Genomic DNA, 19,887 nt, shown 5'->3' on the forward strand with positions numbered 1-19,887 from the left:
TTTATCTTATTTTTGGTTAACAGGAACATTTAATTATTTGCTGAAACGAGTGCAAAAATAACCCGCTACATTATAGTGTAGTAGAGAAGAAAAGGGATCATAAATGAGCTACTCCGTTGCGCATCACCAAAGTATCACAAATGATGCTGCTTCGTCAGTGATTATAATCACACTTTGAGTGTTCGACGTAATGCCTCTGACCAAGGATCCCTGACAGAAACCTGCACACAGAGAGGAGGCAATCACCATCATGATTTCTCAAAAGTAAAACCAACGACTCCCTCACCCATTCGACTCCAAGCCCATGTTCTTCGCTGCAGATACATCTGATGACCACTGGCACACATGCATTGCAACGCAGCCCTCATGCACCGCACCTCCCCACAGACCTTGTCCCTTGCGCTTGGCACCGCAGCAGTAAAACCTCACAAACATCTGGTGGGCAATTTTGCAACATCCTTGACAACTGTACACTATCCCACATGGCGGCCTCCCCAAGAAATCAGATTCCTCTGGTGTATCCTCATGCTCCCATCTCGGTGACCAGCACTGCCTTCTCCTTGTCGAATGCTTCAAACTTTTCACAGAAGCTTTACAGCAATGGTCTTCTGGTGTAAGAAAGCTTTACTGTCACCCATCAACCATGCTGGCCACCTCCTCTGTTTCTTTCTGAGCTCTGCAAGTCTGATGACAGCACGCAGTGACGCTCCATGTTTCTGCACCGATCTGTCTCCCATGATCAGAGGCTGCTGCAGCTGCTTCCTATCAGCATGTGACACATTATTATTCGTCACAGCAATCACAGGGCATAAGAAAAGAAGCTGCAAGCGCCACATGCTCCATAAATAATTGCTTCCGCCTCTTATTTATTGTGGGAGTCTGACTCTTCATATTTATTGGCTTTATCTGAAACGAGGGCGAATGAGTCAGTTTACCTCTATCAAGACCTTTTGCTGAGTCGGGATCGCCTGTCACCCCTCAGACACCTATTTATCTGTTTAAACGCGCGGTCAGATACAAGTGGCAGAACCTTGGGGTCAGCAGTGGTTCCCGGTCGGTACGAAGGCTCGCTGGGTTCCTGAACCAGTGTTCCCGGTCGGCCCCCACCCGGGGGTCGGGATCGCCTGTCTGCAATCGGGCAACCTCATGGCTCTTTGGTGACGTGGAGTAAAGGTCATTGCTGAAAAAAATGTGGGCTCGTTTCTCTAAAGCTATAATTGACCACCACATTGCTGATAACTACAACAGCTGACTGGCAATCGACAGGTGATCCCTGACCCAGTGGCGACGAAGCCTAACGTCGTCTTGGCGTGGCATGCACACATGTCACTTCACTACGCACCAGAAATCTTATGCGGAACGAGACGCCTCGCTTTCGCCTTCCGCGATGTCCTGCGTGGCGGTGAATGGCCGCAACCCCGACTCCACCGCGTAACGGACGCTGGCCGTACGTCATATTCCCTTTGTCGCTCGGAAGATTTTAATCCTCAAATGACCAAATTGCCCTCTCTCTCACTCACCGACCCTCCTTTTGTCTTCTTCCTCCCTATTTAACGCCCCAGCATCTGCCGCCCGTGCAGGCCACTACAACCATCACCGAAACCCCTCCTCTCTCTCTCTCTCTCTCTCTCAATGGCCTGTAGGAGGAGCGAGGTGAATGGCTGTGATGGGGTTACCGAAGAGGTCACTCGGAGGGATTTCCCTAAAGATTTCGTTTTCGGAGCCGCGACCTCCGCTTACCAGGTAAATTACATTGATCAAAGGAAAATCCAGGATCCAGGGGTAGAACGGGCATTCTCGCCTAATTATTCTCCACGTTATCCCGGTTTTTCTTAGCTCCTTTTGGTTCGTACCTATCGAGGGTTCACATCCAACCGAAAAGGTTTTTGATTCTTCATTTCTTTTCTGATTGATCGGAATGGGTCGATGATTGGTTATTCTTTTTGCTTTTGGCGTGCCGCTCAAGTTTCTGTTTTCCTCCGTTTGGTTTTGTTTGTTCTCGTGGCATCTCGCATTCTAATTTTCGACGGTATTTTTCTTGATGAAGCTTTCTTTCGGATGAGCATTTGATGGAAAGTTAGTTAAAGATTGGTTTTTGAAGTTATAAACTAGCATAATGTAGTCTATTTCCGAAAGTAAAAGCGCACTTACTGTCACGGCCAAGCCCTACATGCATTGCATTTATGTTCTCTCACGTGATATGTTTCAGTGTATTTTATGACGTGTATTCTTGAACATTTTTGATTTCATTATTGCGTGAAATACTTAGGTAATGTGTGTAAATGTTTTCATGCTCATTTGTTTATCCCTTTAGAAACCCATCTGCCATTAGATTGTTTGTTGGCCTGGACGAAACCTGTTTCATCTGTCACGATGTGAGGAATGAAAGCAAAACGACTTCTTAGTGCACGGAAATGTTGAGGAAGACGTTATATTAGGTGGTTGATGGCTGTATGAGAGTGTTTTTACCAGTCTTTCATTTGTTCAGCGTTTGTTTTTGGTTGTAGCAAAGATTCACAAAAAATGGTTCTCTCTTAGAGAACTTATTTTCTTTGGTTTTAATTGCTGGGAAACAAAAAAAATGGAAAATATTTTACAGATTTATGTGGAAAAATTAGCTGTTGTTCTCTGGATTTGTTTTGGAAAAGAAAAGAAGGCATGAGAAAAGAAAACTTCCCCAAATGAGTCCTCATTATTTGCTAACTTTCCAGAAAAAAAGATTAAATCTAGCTTTCCAGCATTCTGAAAACGAGAAGGAACTTTATTCTAGAATACAAACAAATTGTATTTTGTTCCCATGAAATTAATTTTTTTCACAGGACGTCCTTCTCCATCATTTTTTTTTTCTTGCAACCAAATGGACCCTGAAGGAATAAGAATGAGGCAAGATCAAGAAACAGGACATAGTTACCGTATAATATATGGAAGGAGGTTTTGGGATGATATATGTGAGTTAGGATCTACGACAAAGAAAAGAGGAGGATTTTTTTGATTGGGATGGGAAAACTTGTAGGATATATTTGTGAAATATCCTGTGTGGTTATAATACTTCTTATGTTTTAGAGTTTTAGATTTATTTGAATTTCTAAGTTTTTATTTTTATGTTATTTTTCTGACTGATCTTAATTCACTGTTTTAATGGAGATAGTCCTACCTGTCTTTTTCTTAAATTGTAGGGTTGTACTCGATCCAAATGCTGTAAACCTTACGTTCTATTGCATTCTATCATTTGATTTTGAACATGAGTCATGAAAGGCTTGATAATTTTGAGCACATCCTGGATCATCTCTCTCTTTTTCTATATATGTATTTATGTATAAATAATAAATACATGCATAAATATAAACGTGTATGTGCACATGTATGTATATATCCATGCTGAATGAATAATATTTAAAGCTAAAAGTTCTGATCATTGACTGGGACAACATTGGACGAAAAATGATATTCTCACAAGAACAGATTTTAATGTCATCATATACCTGATAGTTTGAAGGTTTCTTTTTCTGTAGAGCGTACTTTTGTGATACACTTTTTGTCCAATTGACTTAAGGTTTTCAAGTTGAAATGGTTCCCGACACTGAAAATTAAAAAAATGGCTTCAATGTTAGAATATGCCTTTTCTAACATCTCACGACTTCTCCTATATGCTTTACTAACAAAGACCATGAATATTCTTATCAGATTATCATTTTCTGCTACCAACATCCCCATGTCCTTAGTTTGATATAATGAAAGTAAGTCTCAGAGGTAACTTTTGATCCACCATGACTTTAAGTTGAGATGAAGGACTTAAGAGGAGGAACCACTGAGGACAGGGTAGAGAGGATGCAATATCTGATTGTTGCAAATAAACAGTTTGGCAGATCAGGTTGGAAATATAGGTGCAGAGTCTATGAGAAACCTCTTCTTGTATAGCACACTGATAAATTGAAGTGGTTCTCTCCAGGAAATTTTTATGTCTTGTTGTCTGATTGATCTCTTTTGGTATTAATAATGTCCTGTAAGCCACTGCGAACCACCTAGGCTGCAATTAGGTCCTGGTGAGCTTCTACTCCCATCACGTAGGGCCTAATGCCCTAAGCTACTAATGTATGTGGACCAACTGCCAAGAATTAAAAATTGTGTACCATAAATTTCACTTGTAACATCTTCCTTGAAGGTTGCAAATCATTTTCATAACCACTTGTTATTTATGGTATCAGGTTTTTAAATACTTTTATATTACAAATATGTTTAGGGATCTACATTCTGTCAGTTAGAAATAATCAACGATTATAGCATGTCTTTAGTGTGAAATTCCCAGTGATATTCTAGTACCCAGCATTTGCATTTCATCTATAAAAATGTTCATGTCATTTACATCTTATCAGTTACAAAAAAAAGTCCCTTTTTGTCTTTTTCCATAAATTAATTTGTGATTTTTGCATCCGGAGATTATACTGTTAATCTTTTAGTCGAGTTAGATTCCCATTTTAATTTGTTGTATGTACTATTTTAATTTTATCAGCAGTCTTTTTTCTCAATAATGAATTGGTAAATTTTATAAAATCCTGATGGAGAAAAAACTTTCATTTCTATAGGTTGAAGGCGCAAGAAGAGAGGGTGGAAAAGGTGATAGCATTTGGGATGTTTTCTCAGCGCAAAAAGGTTTGGGCTTTTCATGCATATCATCATCACTTCTTTCACCTTTTTTTGTTTATCTGCATTTAATGTTTATATCATCAGATAATATAAAGGACAGAAGTAATGGAGATATTGCAGTGGATCAATATCATCGCTACAAGGTTAAATGTTTTCTCATCTTGACTACTTATGGAAGCTTATTATTTGATTTCCTGTGATGCTTTAGGATTGCATAACTGTTATGGTGAACCAACTTGTCTAGGATTGATTCACATATCACTTATTCTTGATGTAATTTTCATGTTGAACCTTGTATTGGATGGTTATCGTACTTCAATATCTGAATTCAAATATGCGGGAGGTTTTTTGTTTTCTTTGAGCTTGTGAGGATGAGTCCTTCTATGTCTTGGCCACTCAGTCCAATGACTACTTTTGTGTCTTAACCACACAGTGCAATGAATCCTGTGTCTTGGCTACTCTGTCTAATGAATCCTTCTGTCTTGCACACTTATTCGTTTGTAGTCTTTTCTTTCTAATTAAATTTCAGCCCTTAATACGATTTTTTCCTACTGCTATTCTATCATGTAAAACTTGTTTTCCTTTAGTTTAATGCATAATGTACCTGTTAATTACCTCTATTAATCTTCTCATTTAAAGCATCTGTAAATTTGAAATCATCCTTTTCTTAGCAGGATTAACACTGTTTTTCATGGGATGGTATAGCTCGTATGACAAATGACATACAGCAAGAATATAAATATAAAAGGGAAGAAAAGTTTTTATGTAATTCAGTAATATGTGTATATTCACAAAGCCCTCATGAAAAGTTCAGATTTTTACAAATTTCACAGTTGCATAAATGGAACATTAGATACCACCATGAATAACTACACAGACAGGAAAAACCTTGGGAACAAGAATCATTTATAGACATTCTGTTTTATAATTCGAGATTCACTATGCATAATTACATTGTAACTATCAGCATTTTTCTGTTGCCCAGGAAGATGTGGAGCTTATGGCCAAACTAGGTTTTGGTGCTTACCGATTTTCTATATCTTGGACTCGTATATTTCCCGGTATGCTTTGTTACCCATTTTCATTAATTTAAGCTTGAAAATTTAGTTTTCATACTTGTTTGTTCTGGTACTTTATCAGTAGAACTGTCAATTACAAAAGTCACATTCTATAAGGGGGCTAGACACTAATACTTGGGTTGCTGGACGTGGAAGACCTTATAATCATTAGATCGTAGAAGCTGATGGAAGGTTTTCTTTTCTCTACACCATACAAATATAGACATGAATACAATAAATGAAATCAATTTGTGGTTCTATATGACGTCTAGTTATAGTAGGATGCAAGTTCTTGCTACGGATAACCAGTTTATATTTGGAAGAAGAGATGAGAAATCTTAGAAAGCTCAAGTATTGATGGTTTATTTTAACTTGAGGGATAACACTATCTTAACCTTATTGAACCTTTTTTGAAGCCACTTTTGGTGGCTTTTTCCTTTCATTTTCCTTGTACTTTGGTGCAATAATGACTATTAATCTAAGTCCTTTTTTGCCCTGTGTTATCTTAATGGTCTATGGCAATGTATAGACTGTTTTCCCATTCAAACATATTGGCTGTCCTTAGAAGGTGATACACCACCTTTATATTTTATATATATATATATATATATATATATATATATATATATATATATATATATATATATATATATATATATATATATATATATATATATATATATATAATCCAGATGTGCATTGAATTGCTCTTTACAAATTTAGATATGTGGTGATGTATCAAGCATACAATCCACTTCCCTCCACCCTGAGCGATACCCCTTGGGGTCTGTATTTAAAAATTATAAGTCCACTAGTGCAGACAAGCCTCTCAAGAAATGTTCTACCACTTTGTGAATAATAAATAATAATGTTTCATGAGCAACCCAAATGGTGCAATGCAATACAAAAATTACAGGATGCTGATTTAACCAAGGATAAGGATTTTGTGGTGCAGACTTATGCCACCTATTGGCTGACAACTGGCTTGAAGTGTGCCATTGTGTTGGATAACAATGTGTGCCATCACAAAGGAAGAGAGAGAGAGAGAGAGAGAGAGAGTAACACCATAAGTAAATTTTAACAAGAATATCTATTGCATCACTAAAATTATATTATATTTTTTTAATTCAAGTCTATTATTGTAAACCTATTGAATCCTTTTGATTAAAATGATCATGTCAATGTGTCAGAGTTGCCTCTTCTTTTGTTACCTTAGTAGAGTATTAATTATTGGAAAGATTTTTGGAGCCAATAGGTTGGCAATATTTACAAGGTGAGAAAAAAAATCAGAAAATGAGTTTAAAAGGGTATGATAAGAATCACAGAATAAAAAAATTTAAGATAATTAGAAAATTGGAGAAAAGATATATATTCAATATATAATCAGATACATTAACTTTTAGAAGGTAAGCTTAGATGTCCATTTCGTTGGAATTAGTGCTTAGGACCAAGGATTTTAATTTTGAATGATACGGGCGGTACATACCGGTTTGCCAACAGACTGGTACGTGGATCGCCTGCTATCAGGCGGTATCAGCTTGGCTATAGCCTACCTGCGACAAGGGAAGAAGAAGCGTTGAGGGAGAAGAGGGAGACTCGGGAGAACCTCGATGCTTTCTGATCCGGCACCACCTTCCCCGACGATCCCGATCCAAGAGGTAATGGAGAGGCGATGGCTTAGCTTCTTCTTTGTCGCGTTCTTTGCGAAAGGCCAGAGACGCCTACAGCCTTCGTCGCGTTCTTCGCTGATGGTCGTAGACGCTTGCGGCCTTTGCCGTGTTCTTCATCGAAAGCCGGAGATGTCTACGGCCTTGGATGTCTTCACTGAATGCCGCAGATGAGGAGAAGACCATGTTCTTCTCTACTTCTAACGCGACAAGGAGAAGAAAACGAGGTGATGTTGCCGAGGCAACGTATGTCTCTTTTTTTTTTAAATATTATTTTTCTACTTATATATATATATATATATATATATATATATATACTCGGTACACTCGTATCGTACTGTGCCGAGCAAAGCTTGAAACGTTGGTATGATATGAAATTACGAGCCTTGCTTAGTACAATTGATGGGTATGATTGTTGTACTATCAATTTAGCAATAGTCCTTCTTGAGACAAAATGTCTAAATAATTTCATAATGGCAACATAGGTAGAATTTGGTAGGACATTTTTCCAATGACTTAGAAAAGTAGAAGGCAAGTGATGTAGCACAAGTTTGTGACAAGTAGAGAAATTGTATTCTTTTTTATTTGAAAATAGAAGGAGGAAATACGGACGAAGGGAAAGATAATAATAAAAAAATATAATGTATTATTGAAGGCTTTATACCTCCATACATCTCACATGTGGGCAATAAAATCCAATGATAAAACAAAATATGACCACATAGATTCACATATGATTTGAAAAAGAACTCGTTTTTCATTTATTGATTTATCTTCCAGATATAATGTGTAAAATAATCTTTCTTTTTTTATGATAATTTGTTTTCTCAAATAATGAAAATTTCTTATATAGATAAAATCTTCAATCAAGATCTTTTAATTTTCAATGAAAAATCAAATTTGTTGGAGATGTTACCATGTGACGACTTATAACATTAGTATAGTAGGCTCTAAACTAACACAATGAAATTTAAATTAGAAATATATTAAAATGATAATGCATTACAAAGACTTCAAATGAAATAATGGCAAATTTTGTTCCTTCGCTTTTAACCCTTTGCTTCAGTACAAGATTACAAAAGTAAAGGAACTTATATAACATTCAAGTCGAGCTATATGTTATCTCTTTTGGCACATTTTTTCATGGCGACTCTTTGCTTTTCAATAGGTTTCATCAAATGATGCTCATTCATGGATGAGTGATTTGACTTGATTTTTTCATGTTGGCAGATGGATTAGGAACTAAGATCAATGAAGATGGGATTGCTTATTATAACAATCTGATCAATTACCTACTTGAAAAAGGTTGTTGATAATCCATTTGTGCCTTCAAATAATCATCAAGAGCCACATTTATATGTTCTCAAATGCAGGTATACAGCCTTATGTTACACTATATCATTGGGATCTTCCATATTTTCTTCATGAATCAATGGGGGGATGGCTGTCGGAGAAGATTGTGTAAGTTGTCTATGTTTAGAATTTCTAAGAGATTATGTGACAGATGTTTCTCAGCATCAAGTTCCTTTTTCTACTAAACAAGTTATTCCATAGAACTGTCAAAAAAGTAATTGATCATAGGCATAGAAATATATCCAAATTTCTCGAGCTTCAAGCAAGCTTATTCTATGAAATGGAAAGAAAAGTACTAATGTAACAGATGTTTTATCTTTTATGTACCTTCTGAAGTGTAAATTATCATGTTTGAGCTCTCCATCTGTATTCCAGATAACTAGTTCATGTTGATTTGCATAGTTTATTATATTTAATCTTTCAGAATTTCTAGTACGTAGAGCCTTGAAACAGAAAAGTTATCAGAAAAAGTAACCTTCATGTCCTAGGATCATTGTCTAACCTGCTCTACCAGCTAATTAATGGTACTAAGGGCATTTGTTAAGTTGGACTTGGCCTGGAATACTTCAATTTAACATGAGGTTGCTTTAGAGGTAGGCTGAGCTAGTATGAGAGTTCTGCATGTTAAGTGAAACTCAATGAGCATGTATTGATCCCTTTGTGCTGTCTAAATACAGTTGTTACATTATAAATTGAAAAGCATATGCCTTAAATGGCATTCAAGTGGAAGGTGAGGCGAGCTATTATTATTTGCTTGCTTTTCTTGTTGTGTGCACTTTCCATTTACTACTTGTAACGTATTGCTATCTAGAAAATATTTGATCTATTTACTCTTGTTGAAGAAAGTAAAAGGGCTCATTTTTTTAGCTCACAAAAGGGCTATTTTTGTTGGCTTCAAGGTTTACCCTATCGGTCCAAACCGGTGTACCAGCTAGCTAAATATAGGTTAATTACGATGAATTCATAATTAAATACACTAATCACAACATTAGAAACACTAATTACTCATTAATTAGCCTTTTTTACCACAGTAGACATGTCAAATAATAATAATTATTAAATACATAAAATTGACCCAATAATACATAAAATAATGATGAATTTATCATTAAATACACTGATTACAGTATTAAAAAACTTAATTAAACCCTAATTAGCCCTATTTTACTACTATAAATATGTCAAACATCCTGAGAGACATTAAATGCATAAATTAGATCCAATATATATCAAATTACAATGAAACATCATTAAATACACTAATCACAGTATTAACATAGTTAATGACTCCCTAATTATTCTTCTTTCACTATTATAAACATCTCAAACACTCTAATAGACATTAAAGACATTTAATTGATCCAATATGGGTCAAATTTGATTAAATCAACATTAAATACACGAATCACATCATTAACATAGTTAATTAATTCTTAATTAGTCTTCTTTCTAAACATGTCAAATCCCTTAATAGGTATTAAAGACATTGAATTGATACAATATGGATCAAATTTGGATTAAATCATTATTAAAACCACTAATCATAACATTAAAAAACTTAATTAAAACCTAATTAAACCTATTATACTATCACAAACATGTAAATCACATTAATATGCATGAAATACAAAGATTTGACCCATTAAGTATATAATTTAAAAAAAAATCAGCATTAAACATACTAATCACAACATTAAATGCCTTAATTACTCCTTTATTATCATTCTTCTATCCAAGGTATGTAGTTTCGAATAATACCGCTCGTACCGGGCGGTACGTACCGGTCCATTAGCTGACCGGTACACGGACCGCTCGTTACCGGACGATATATATATATATATATATATATATATATATATATATATATATATATATATATATATATATATATATATATACCGAGCTGTATACCGTTCAGTATATTGTATCGTACCGTACCGAGCGAATGTTGAAACGTCGGTACGATACAATATTTCAAACCTTGATTCTATCATCATAAAAACCTCAAAGAACATACTAGATATTGAGAACATAGAACATGCTTATTCATCTCATAAATTATCAAAAATCGAGAAAAAATACATACCTTTGATTAGAGAGTTTTTTCTCTAACTTAGGTGTTAATCCTCCCTAATTAGCTTTCTAAGCTTGATCTAAGTAATAAATTAACAGTTTTGTGAAGCTCTAAAAGAGTGTAAATGTGAGAATGAGAGAAAGAAGTGAGTGAGAAAGAGATTAAGAGAGTAGGGGAGTTTAAGAGAGTGAAAGGAGGTGAAAGAGGAGGAAAAGGTTTAAAAATCCTTTCAAATGGATCTGACTATTGGAACTAATCATATATGAGCCGTCCATCGGTACTGGTCAAAATCCAATCGGTACCGACCGATGCAGGTCGGTAACGATCGGATTTTGATTGTTCTAATCGGGATAGACCCTGTATTGGGTGATATGGGGTCATTTAGCATATATCACCTGGTATAAGTTGGTCCATGTGTCGGTCCCTATCAGATCGATATGTACCACCCATACTAGGTGGTATACCACGACATGACAAACCTTAGTTGGCTTATTTATGTTCAAAGGAATGGCTATGTGAATAAGTTTATTGCATTTGACTGATAGATATAATCTCGATATCCTATGTTTTGCTTCTCTGCATTCTCTTTTCTGCTTTAATATTTTTACAGAGAAGCTAAAGTTAAATGTATCTCTTGTTTTTCATTCCCTACATTAATGCTTATCAATATTCTTTTCTCTTTTTCTGCCTAAATTTCTGTCAGAAAACTGAAGACGAGTTAACATATGCAAAAACTTGCTGACAAATAATCTTCTAATATCTACTTATTGCCATTTTATGTATAAACACCTAATATAATTATTGTGGAGAAAATATAGTAAATGACATTATGTCTACATGAAAATTCTGATAAATATTTGCTGCCACAGTATTGGAATTTTGAAATTAACTGTTAAATCAAATAGTGTTCTTTTTTATGATTTCTAGTATTTACAAATTTAATCAGTTAATATGGATTGAATTTCACTGTGGAATTACAAAACATCAAGACCTCGGTAATTTGATAATTTATCATAATTGACAGGCAATATTTTGCACTATATGCTGAAGCATGTTTTGAGAAGTTTGGAGACAGAGTGAAGCACTGGATTACAATCAATGAACCACGTCAAACAGCTGTGAATGGATATGGTTATGGTTTCTTTGCTCCTGGAAGATGTGAAAATTCATCTGCGGAACCTTATTTGGCTGCTCATCACCAACTTTTGGCTCATGCAGCTGCTGTTGCTGTATACAGGAAGAAATTTAAGGTGTGATCTCTGATCAGTATACCTGCATTTCTTGGAGAAATATTTGTTTCTTGGATAAGCATTTAACATGTTTTGACTACATGTGTAAAATTGAAGCACTTAACAGGATTTAATACCATTCTTCAGTGGTAGAAAATAGTGACATGAATTCTTTCTTGGTATTAGTGATTCTGTTGCATAATCTTACAATATGAGTTTAATAGCCTTTACTTGTTCCAGGATGCTCAAGGTGGTGTAATTGGCCTGACAATTGATTGTGAATGGGCAGAGCCATTTTCTGACAAGTTGGAAGATAAAATTGCTGCTGATACGTGGCTGGACTTTCAACTTGGATGGTAAGTTTTCTTCAGTTCCTTTTGGGTATTAAATATTTTCAGATAGATTTGCCTCTTTGGATTGTTTTTGTTATAAAACCCAAATAGGAATCACCTCTGTTATCCTGTGCTGGAGCTTCCTTATTGTGAAATGCTGAAGTTTGTTGCTGAAATTTGCTGTTGATACTTATTCTAAGATTCATTAAATCTCTATTGTTTCTAATAAAGATGTCATAGGAAAAAATTATTACAAGCAATAAAATGATATTTGCTGGGTTATAGTGTGATTGATATCTTGTCCTAAGTTGAGATCACTTGCAGGAAGAGATGTGTATCACCAACCCCAAATATTTATCCTCTTATGATTGCTTGTTGTTATGCTCTATTATGTTTGCATCTAGAGACAACACTTTCGTGTTTGGACCTTATGATCCCAAAATTAGGCATCTTGAATGTCTCTAGTAACATCACCAATGTTGGTCCCATGCCTGGATGAAAAAGGTGGAGGGTTGCATTAGGTCACTAACAACCAACATAAAACAATGTCAGATCTCATGAACATATATTTTAATCGATTTCAGTATAGAGCTAGGTCATCACCCCGGGAATGATGCAAGACTCTTTCAAACCCTAGATATCCTGAATTAAAAAGGGTGGGCTAGGAGGTCGCCTGGAAATGACCCATCACATTGGTACCTGGATGTGGTGCCAAGTAGGCAAGAGTTCTCATATTGTTTTGGGCTAATGAGAGTAAAAAAGTTGGTCTAAGAACTGAGGATTAGGCTAGCAACTTGGAATATAGAAACACTTACAGGGAAGGAATTCGAATTGGTGGACACTATGACCAAAAGAAAAATAAATATTATTTGCTTACAAGAGACTAAGTGGATAGGAGAAAAATTTAGAGAGATTGATAGTACTGAATTTAAAATTTGATATATTAAAAAGTTAAGCATATAAATGGTATAGGAATTGTTATTAATAAGGATCTTAAGAATAATGTTCTAAATGTAAAAATATTTGAAGATAGAATTATAGTTCTAATATTTATGAAAGGACAAGATATTTTGAATTTCATTAATGCTTAGGCTCCTCAAGTCGGACTGGATAATCAAACTAAAAAAGAATTTTAAGAAAACTTAGGTGATATCATTCAACCAAAAAACTTATAATTGGATGAGATTTGAATGATCATGTAGGAAAAACATATGATGAAAATAAAGGGGTGCATGAGGGCTTCGGTTATTGAGAGAAACGTTGGTGGTATGATTTTAGATTTTATAACTTCATATAATTTTATAATTATAAATGTTCACTTTAAGAAGAGAGATGAATATTTAATTACTTATAAAAGTGGCCACAATTGTAGTCAAATAGACTTTTTTCTCACTAGAAAGGTAGATAAAGTTAATTTTAAGAATTATAAAATTATACTTGACAAAAGTTTGATGAATCAACATAGTTGATTGTATTAGATATCTACTATAGGAAATTTAATAAGCCAAAGATAGTCAAAGAATTATTAAGACTAGATGGTGGAATTTTAAAGATGATAATGTAAATACTTGTAAGAATAAGATGGAAATGGAAGCGACTTGGAACTTAGATGAGAATGATATTAATATTATTTGAACAACGATGACTAATAAGATTAGGAGCTTAACAAAGGAGATTCTTGGTGAAACTAAACATAGAGGTGTAACTTTAAAAGAGAGTTGGTGGTGGTGCGAATAAATTCAAAAAATAATTTTTACTAAACGATCATGTTTTAAAGATTGAAAAATTATAAAAATTATAAAAATGAGAAAAAATTTAAAAGATATAAAGAATCTAAAAAAGAGGCTAAAAAAGCGATTAATATGATAAAATATAAAATTTACGATAATTTTTATAACAAATTAGGTACTAAAGATGGTAAAAAAGATATATATCAAATTTCTAAAGCTAGGGAAAAAAGGTATGAGGATATAGGTAATATAGATGCATTAAAGATGAAAATCAAAGAATACCTATTAATGATAATGAGATTTAAGGAAAGATGAAAACTTATATTTATAAATTATTTAATGAATATTCTACATAGGACTTAGATTTAGCGATAAATAATAGTGGTAGATTTAATAATCATAGATTTATTCGTAAAATTAGAACTAATGAAGTAAAAGACACATTAAAGAAGATGAAAAATAGCTAAGAATGTGGGGCCTGATGGTGTCCGTATTGAGGTTTGAAAAAGTTTAGGGTACAAAGGAGTAGCTTGGTTAATTAAGTTATTTAACAAAATTATAAGACTCAGAAGAATGCTTGATGAATGAAAAAAAAGTTTTCTAGTGCCAATTTACAAAACTAAAGATGACATATAGAATTGTTTAAATTATAGAAGAATTAAAATCATGAGTCATACTATGAAATTTTAGGAAAGAATTATCGTAAGTAGAATAAGGCTTAAAATAAATATCTCTGAAAATCAATTTGGTTTTATGCTTGGAAGATCAACCATAATTAATAAAAAATATAGGGAGAAAAAGAAAGATTTGCATATAGTTTTTACTTTTTATTGACTTAGAGAAAGCTTATGATAGAGTTTCTAGAGACTTACTATGGTAAGTTTTAGAAAAAAAATTAAACAAAAAAAAGTTTTAGAAAAGAAAGGTGTATCCACTAATTATATTGATATTGTTAAAGATATATTTGATAATATAGCTACTAGTGTTAGAATTATAGAGAGTGTATCTAGTAAGTTTCCTATTAGCATAAGATTACACTAAGGATCCACTTTAAATCCTTGCCTTTTCTTATTGATAATGGATAAACATATTAGTCATTTACATGATTTTACTCCCCGGTATATACTATTTGCTAATGATATTATATTAGTTGTTAAATGCCTAAGTGAAATTAGTTATAAACTTGAGCTATGGAGACAAGCTTTAGAATCTAAAAGTTTTAGATTAAGTAGGACTAAAATTAAATATATAAAATGCAATGTTAGTGATCCTAAAAATAGATAAGAGAATATTATTAAATTGGATGGACAAGAAGTCTCTTTAAGTAAAAGCTCTAGGTATCTTGAATCAATTATTCAACAAGATAGAGAGCTAGATGAAGATATTATTCATAGAGTAAAAACAAGATAGTTAAAATGACGAGGAGTGTCAGGATTCTTGTGTGATCATTGGATACCTTTGAGATTAAAAGAAAAATTTTATAAGACAGTTGTGAGACTAACAATACTTTATGTCTCTGAGTGTTGGACAGCTAAAAAAAAACATATACAAAAAATTTGTGTTACTGAGATAAGAATGCTGAAATGGATATGTGAAGTTACTAGGAAAGATAGGAAAAGAAATATTTTGATTTGTGAATAACTAGTATCGTTTCGATAAAGGATAAGATGAGAAAAAATCATTTAAGATGATATGAGCATGTGCTAAGGAGATCTTTTGATGTGATAGTTAGAAGAGGTACAATAATTAATATTAGTAGTATGAGGAGAGATAGAGAAAGACCTTAATAGAAACTACAAATAAAGATTTAAGTACTCTGAACTTAACTAAACATATAGCTTTTTACATACCTCAATAGTAACAAAAGATCCATGTAGCCAACCCCAAATAATTGGAACTTATAGTTTTGTTATTGTGTTTATTGTTAATGCCTCTAGTCATATAAAGCTTTGTTGTTAATGATTTATTGTGCTAGCTTTGTTGCTTCATTCTAACTTACATTAACAATAACAATGTTATAACTCATACCTATATAGGCCTTCCATGTTATCCATGTTAAAAGCTATGATTTCCTAATTACTTAATTAGTTCTTAAGCATTGTTGTATTCACTACAGTTTTCATGTTCTCAATTGAACCCACTACAGTAAAGAATTATGGAAATTTTGATATATAATAACCAATATTTATCTAAATGGAAGTTACAGGAATTTTTTAGTAAATTTTCATTTAACTTTGCGTTATTAATCTATTATTCCATATCGGTGTATGTTATATGTATGGACTTATTGTCATATATATATATATATATATATATCTCAGTAAAAGCTTATAGCCATCTAGAAATTGACTTGCACCTTTGGAGTTTATTTTGCTAATAAAGAACCTTTGGCATTTGAAACTCTGAAGATCCCGTTTCATTTTACACATAAAACTTCTTGTATCATAGAAGTTCTCTTTTGCCAAAAAGAAAAGGGGAATACTCTTACTTCTCATTCCCCAAATAGATTTAATTAGTGATTTTCTTGATACGTGAGTTTCAGAAATACAAATTTTATGCAATGTTGGTTTTTAATTCAAATTATTTATTCTTATGGTCCTACCTGATTCATTTTGAAGGTATTTGGATCCAATTTACTATGGGGACTACCCCTTGGCCATGCGTGAGCGTGTAGGAGATCTGCTTCCAAAATTATCAGAGGCAGATAAGGAGTTACTGCAGAATGCAACTGACTTTGTTGGTCTGAACCACTATACAACCAGATTTGTTGCTCATGCAGAAAACCAAAGAGATATTCATTTCTATCAAGTACAAGAATCAGAGAGGATAGGTATTTACATCAAGATCTCCAATAATTTTTCTTATTATGGTTTTCTTATGTACATTGGAAGAAATTTAGTTCCAGAACGTTCTCTGATTCTTTGCCAGTTCAATCCGAAATGTTCTTTAAATACAGCATTTAAAATATAACAAGAGGGCATTGCTTATAGTAAATCTTTTGTAGTATCCTTTGTTTCCATTTTCTTACATGAATATTTAAAGACTAAGCTATTGTTTTGACTTTTGAGTGTGAACCAGTTAAGTCTGTTTTGGTGAAACAGCTAAATGGTACAGTGAACAAAAATAATTCAGCTACATGTCAACTTTGTCGATTTTAATGCCTTTTTTTTATTGCTATGAAACAGCTAAATGGCAAAGTGGTGAACCAATTGGTCAAAGGGTAAGAAATATCCTTCCATCGTTCTCTATCATACAAATTCAGGACACTTTTACATTCGTTGGTTTTGTACAGCAATGAGTTATTAAAAAATACTCTTTTTCATGTGATAACCATTGTACTAGAAATATGAGCAACTTTGTTTAAATAAACTGTATGTTTCAGGCTGCATCAGAATGGCTCTACGTAGTTCCTTGGGGCTTCCAGAAGGTTCTTAACTATATAGCAAAGCGTTACCACAATCCTCCATTATATGTCACCGAGAATGGTTATCTCCTGACTCTTTTAGCCATTGATTCCTTGTGAATTTTGAAATTTAAATGTGTGGATGTAAGGAATTGGTACTGTTATTTCCAAAGGTTCTATAAATAGTTGCCTCACCCATAAAGCTCATACTACTTGGTCTCTTGCATGGTAATAAAGATTTTATGCAGATTGCTGCATACATTGTAGTCAATGACCCAAAATGAATGGCCTCAAAATAATCAAATGACACCTTTTGCTTTAAGAATAGACATCCACAGCATCAAATATGTATTCTTTCTTTAATCTTGTTTAACAAGACTGGTAAAAAATTCTGAATGTACACAAAGTTGTTTAACTTGGCAGCTATAGACAAAGATAACATGAAACAGTGTTCTACTTATTTAGTTTCATTGAAATGACTACAGTTGCATTTCAATCAATTTACACATGTCAATAACATTCAGTGATGAAGTTATAGTTAATTGAATCTTAACAGGAAACTATTACTTTTTTGGTTACGTTGTTTCCTCTTAAAAATCAGGTAAATTTTATATAATCAGTCATGCTACTGCATCTCGAAAGAAAACTCCAAATCTGTTCATGCTTTTCTTTAAGTTACCATGTTATAATTAATCAATCTCCTTTATTGACAGGCATGGATCAAGAAGAAACCGAAACAGCAAGTCTTGAAGAGGTCCTAGATGACAAAATGAGAGTCGGATACTATCAGACATACCTTGCAGCAGTTGCACAAGCAATCAGGTACATTATAATAGATGCATATCCTTCTAGACCATTTTGTTTAAACAATTTTTTTATCAAAGGTAGCGGTCTGTGATCTAGATTGCATTCACGATTGAGATCATAAATTGTTTGTGATCTGGAACATTCAAACCAGTGTTGCAATAATCCTAACAGGAAAGGGGAAGGGGAAAGGAAAGGAAAAGACACACAAAACCATTAACTTCTTTTATAGACTTTTATGGGGCTTCAAAATTGTCACATGCATACAATTATGATTAATTACATTTTATTACAGTTTTGGTTAATCTTACAAAAGTTTAATCCTTGAATATACATGCATCATTCTTTATGTGATTGATAAAATACATTTTAGATAAACATATACTGTTTGTATTAGATGTGTTCGTGTTGTCTTTAGTGAACATGTATTCCATGACAATTTAAGAGTTCAATCTAGATGGAGTTATTAAAGAATTATACATGTCTGTGATTATTATGCTGTGAGAATTTTGTCATAGCCATGCACATCCATTAATTTCGTCAATAACATTCCTAGACAGTAAAGTCATAAGGTATATAAAACTAACATTTGACTGATTGAGCAGATATAATCATCTTATCTAGTGTGTTTGGTGCAGGGATGGTGTTGATGTTCGTGGATATTTTGCATGGTCATTCTTGGACAATTTTGAGTGGGCCGAAGGATATACTAAAAGGTTTGGACTGGTCTATGTTGATTATAAGAATGGTCTTACAAGGTACCCAAAATCATCAGCACTTTGGTTTTCAAGCTTCTTGAAGGCTAATGAGCAAGATGTTGTGAAGGAGATCAACCAAGCGTAAGACCTAATGCTAAGATGTGAACACACTTGGAATCTCATCTCTTCATGTTACTATGCAGACAATGTCTTATATAGTCTCTGCTCAATTGATCATGCTACTTGACTGACATGATTAAGTTTGTTGGGACTTTATCTGCTTGTTATCGTTGTTGATTTGGGCAGTAAAATTCCTGGGATACATTAGCCTATATTAGATAAACATATTGGCTTAGATGTGAAACTTCAGTTTTCTGGGGCTAATGTATCTCCGATTATCCAACAACAACAACAACAACAACAACAACAAGCTGAAATGTCTCAACTATTTAGGGCAATTATACATTAGGATGTTTTCATCTCAAATAATTGTTGACAAAATGGGAAAGAAAGCATTGGCTGTGGCCATGCAATTTCATCTGGTATTTCTGTACATATCAACTGCATGTTGAATTTTCCATGTGGATTTTACATATCAACAAGCATGGATAAAGAGTTTGATACTGAACATAAGGGTTAACAAGCAAAGTTGTGATGGAACTTAGATAGCATAAGTAACGTCAGATGGATAATGTGCATTGAGACTATTCATTTTGATACAATAACATGACATGTACATCTTCAAGAAAATCGATTGCATCAAATTCAACATTAATTATCAGCAATTGTGGCTGATAAAATGTGACCAGTAGAACAAATTTGTCTTTTGTAGCCGATCATTATTAAGATACCAATTCGTGCTACTGATTCATGGGTTGGAAGCATATCTTCTCTT

At 33.7% G+C, this 19,887-nt stretch overlaps 1 protein-coding gene across 1 annotated transcript; it reads left to right on the forward strand.

The window, feature by feature from the left end:
• Nucleotides 1-1,583: 1,583 nt before the first annotated feature.
• Nucleotides 1,584-19,547, forward strand: LOC104000512 (beta-glucosidase 4). Its single transcript, XM_065095057.1, has 13 exons — nt 1,584-1,743; nt 4,584-4,650; nt 4,729-4,787; nt 5,630-5,705; nt 8,600-8,674; nt 8,743-8,830; nt 11,821-12,046; nt 12,266-12,381; nt 16,706-16,917; nt 17,273-17,307; nt 17,470-17,572; nt 18,204-18,312; nt 18,933-19,547. Exons 1-13 carry the CDS (start codon nt 1,633-1,635, stop codon nt 19,135-19,137), a joined length of 1,482 nt encoding a protein of 493 aa, XP_064951129.1. The 5' UTR covers nt 1,584-1,632; the 3' UTR covers nt 19,138-19,547.
• The last annotated feature ends 340 nt before the right edge of the window (nt 19,548-19,887 follow it).

This window comes from Musa acuminata, chromosome BXJ2-2, assembly GCF_036884655.1.
Source record: "Musa acuminata AAA Group cultivar baxijiao chromosome BXJ2-2, Cavendish_Baxijiao_AAA, whole genome shotgun sequence".
Classification (NCBI taxonomy): domain Eukaryota; kingdom Viridiplantae; phylum Streptophyta; class Magnoliopsida; order Zingiberales; family Musaceae; genus Musa; species Musa acuminata.